The 3,241-nt window shown below is 43.8% G+C and overlaps 1 protein-coding gene across 1 annotated transcript; it reads left to right on the top strand.

The window, feature by feature from the left end:
• Positions 1-1,072: 1,072 nt before the first annotated feature.
• Positions 1,073-3,015, top strand: LOC108635506 (low-density lipoprotein receptor-related protein 2-like). The gene is made up of 2 exons (XM_018045620.1): positions 1,073-1,115; positions 2,716-3,015. The coding sequence occupies exons 1-2, from the start codon at positions 1,101-1,103 to the stop codon at positions 3,013-3,015; spliced, it is 315 nt and encodes a 104-aa protein (XP_017901109.1). The 5' UTR covers positions 1,073-1,100.
• The last annotated feature ends 226 nt before the right edge of the window (positions 3,016-3,241 follow it).

A 3,241-nucleotide genomic window follows, 5' to 3' on the forward strand; every position in this document is an offset into this window, starting at 1 on the left:
TCTGAGTTTGCCTGTGCAGTTGGTGTGCGTCCACACAGAGGGTGTATCCCTGAATCATGGGTTTGTGATGGTGAAGCAGATTGCCTTGATGCCTCTGATGAGCACCAGAATTGCACCAGGAGATCCTGCTTTGGAACGGAGTTCGTCTGTAACAATGGCTTGTGTATCCCCAACCACTTCAGGTGAATTGGGGATTAAAAAACTTATTAACAAACCTTAAATGTCCATGAGGCAGGGCTGGGGCCATGATACTTTTCATGGCCTCTGAAAGTTTTGGACTTCTTTTAAAATCAAAAGAAAAAAAATAAAGAGAACTTCAAAGAAAGTATTTACATACTAAATAATAATATATATGCCTTTATACCAATGTAGTCCTTAAATATAATTTTAAATATTTTTATGAAGGAAGGGGCCCATGAAAGCAGAAGTGCCTGGGGTCCATGAAGGTCATAACGTGACCTTGCACAGAGGATCAGAGAGATGAGTGAAGTGGGCTTAGTAGAAGAAAATTCTTTCTTGAGGCAGCTGACGCTCAGGGTTTGCCACCTGGAATAGAGGCATGGGCGTAAGAAATACTTCATTCAATTCTTTCTGCTATAAGAAAAGTAGCAGTGTGAGCAGGATGATAAATGGGACTGCATGCTGTGGCTCAGGGTCAGCCTGACAACAGAGAGAGGCAGGTGAGGCGGACTGTGGGCGTGTGCTCCAGCTAAGAGACACAGACACCAGTCAGCATCATGTGTTTGGAGAGAAATTGGGGATCTGGATTTTCACCTGAAATATTCTGATTTTAAGTGGTACTGGGTCTCATGACACAGGGTGTGACCGGAACAATGACTGTGGTGACTACAGTGATGAGCGGGGCTGTGTGTACCCTACCTGCGGCGAGAACCTTTTTACGTGTCAGAACGGACTCTGCATTAATAAGGCCTATGTCTGTGATGGGGACAATGACTGTAGAGATAACTCTGATGAGCTGGAGCACCTCTGTCACACCCCAGAAACCACATGTCCCCCTCATCAGTTCAGGTGTGACAATGGGAACTGCATTGAGATGGTGAAAGTCTGTAAACACTTCCCTGACTGCTTAGACAGCAGTGATGAGAAAGGATGTGGTGAGTATAATGGAAAATTAGGGAAAAGGAAATGAGGGGGACTGAACGTGGATTCTCAGCCCTTTCTGACTTAGTAGGACCTTTCATTTGGTTCTCTAAGTAGCACACTGCCAGAAAATTACTGTTGTTTGTCTATGAAGAAGCAAGGATTTCTTGGTCAATAAGGTCAGTCACACACATTTTTCGACTAATCATCAGTTAGTCATTCATATAGAGAATAGGAGATAAACAAATTAAGGCCATCTATCTAAGAGCAGACAGTGGTGATCATGCAATGACTTGTTGCTTTAACTGCCCCTCCTACATTCCTTAATCTGTTCTTAATTTTCATCCTCAGGTGACTAAAGGGGAAGGTTTAACTGGAAGTCCCCCTCCCCCCCGCCCTAACCCCACCCTGGTTGTACTAGTTGTTAAAACCATTGGTGAAGGATCAAGGAAGGAAGTTGAGTAAGAGTGACTTTTGAATAATGTAGGGCCTTTAGAAATCCCTTTTTATGTCCCTGTTTATTTGTCTTTTTTAGCATGATTCATTAAGAACTTCAGTTCAGTTCAGTTCAGTTCAGTCGCGTCCTACTCTTTGCGACCCCATTTGCTCCCATGGGGCCGTCACTAACTCCTGGAGTTCACTCAGACTCACGTCCATCGAGTCAGTGATGCCATCCAGCCATCTCATCCTCTGTCGTCCCCTTCTCCTCCTGCCCCCAATCTCTCCCAGCATCAGAGTCTTTTCCAATGAGTCAACTCTTCGCATGAGGTGGCCAAAGTACTGGAGTTTCAGCTTTAGCATCATTCCTTCCAAAGAAATCCCAGGGCTGATCTTGTTCAGAATGGACTGGTTGGATCTCCTTGCAGTCCAAGGGACTCTCAAGAGTCTTCTCCAACACCACAGCTCAGCCTTCTTCACAGTCCAACTCTCACATCCATACATGACCACAGGAAAAAACCAGAGCCTTGACTAGACGTACCTTTGTTGGCAAAGTAATGTCTCTGCTTTTGAATATGCTATCTAGGTTGGTCATAACTTTTCTTCCAAGGAGTAAGCATCTTTTAATTTCATGGGTGCAGTCACCATCTACAGTGATTTTGGACCCCCAAAAATAGTCTGACACTGTTTCCCCATCTATTTCCCATGAAGTGATGGGACCAGATGCCATGATCTTCGTTTTCTGAATGTTGAGCTTTAAGCCAACTTTTATCACTCTCCACTTTCACTTTCATCAAGAGGCTTTTTAGTTCCTCTTCACTTTCTGCCATAAGGGTGGTGTTATCTGCATATGTGAGGTTATTGATATTTCTTCCGGCAGTCTTGATTCCAGCTTGTGTTTCTTCAGTCCAGCGTTTCTCATGATGTACTCTGCATATAAGTTAAATAAGCAGAGTGACAATATACAGCCTTGACGTACTCCTTTTCCTGTTTTGGAACCAGTCTGTTGTTCCATGTCCAGTTCTAACTGTTGCTTAAGAACTTGGCTCTGTCCCAAACCCAACCAAAAAAAAAAGAACTGCATCTGTCCAGCGGGAAGGCTGACTTTTTTGACCATTATGGTGGGGTCCATTACTGACAACTTAGGTTCTCTGATAACTGTCTTTTACCTTACAGGCATTAATGAGTGCAATGACCCTACGCTCAGTGGTTGTAACCAAAAACTGCACAGATACCTTAACCAGTTTCTATTGTTCTTGTAACCCTGGTTACAAGCTGTTGTCTGACAAGAGGACTTGTGTTGATATTGATGAATGCAAGGAGACACCCTTCATCTGTAGCCAAAAGTGTGAGAACTTACCTGGCACTTACATCTGCAAATGTGCCCCAGGCTACATCCGTGAGCCAGACGGAAAGACCTGCCGGCAGAACAGCAACATCGGCCTGATCTCATTTTTAGCAACCGTTACTATTTGAGAAATCTAACTATCTATGACAATTATACTCCCTCATCTTGCAAGGATTGGGTAACGTTGTGGCATTGGATTTTGACCGAGTAGAAAAGAGATTGTACTGGCTTGATATAGAGAATAAAGTCATTTGAGAGAATGTTTGTGAATAAGACAAACAGGGGACAGTCCTAAAGCACAATCTACCAGGTGCGGAAAGTCTGGCTGTCGACTGGGTTACCAGGTAAGAAAAA

Source organism: Capra hircus, unplaced genomic scaffold (genome assembly GCF_001704415.2).
Source record: "Capra hircus breed San Clemente unplaced genomic scaffold, ASM170441v1, whole genome shotgun sequence".
NCBI lineage: Eukaryota > Metazoa > Chordata > Mammalia > Artiodactyla > Bovidae > Capra > Capra hircus.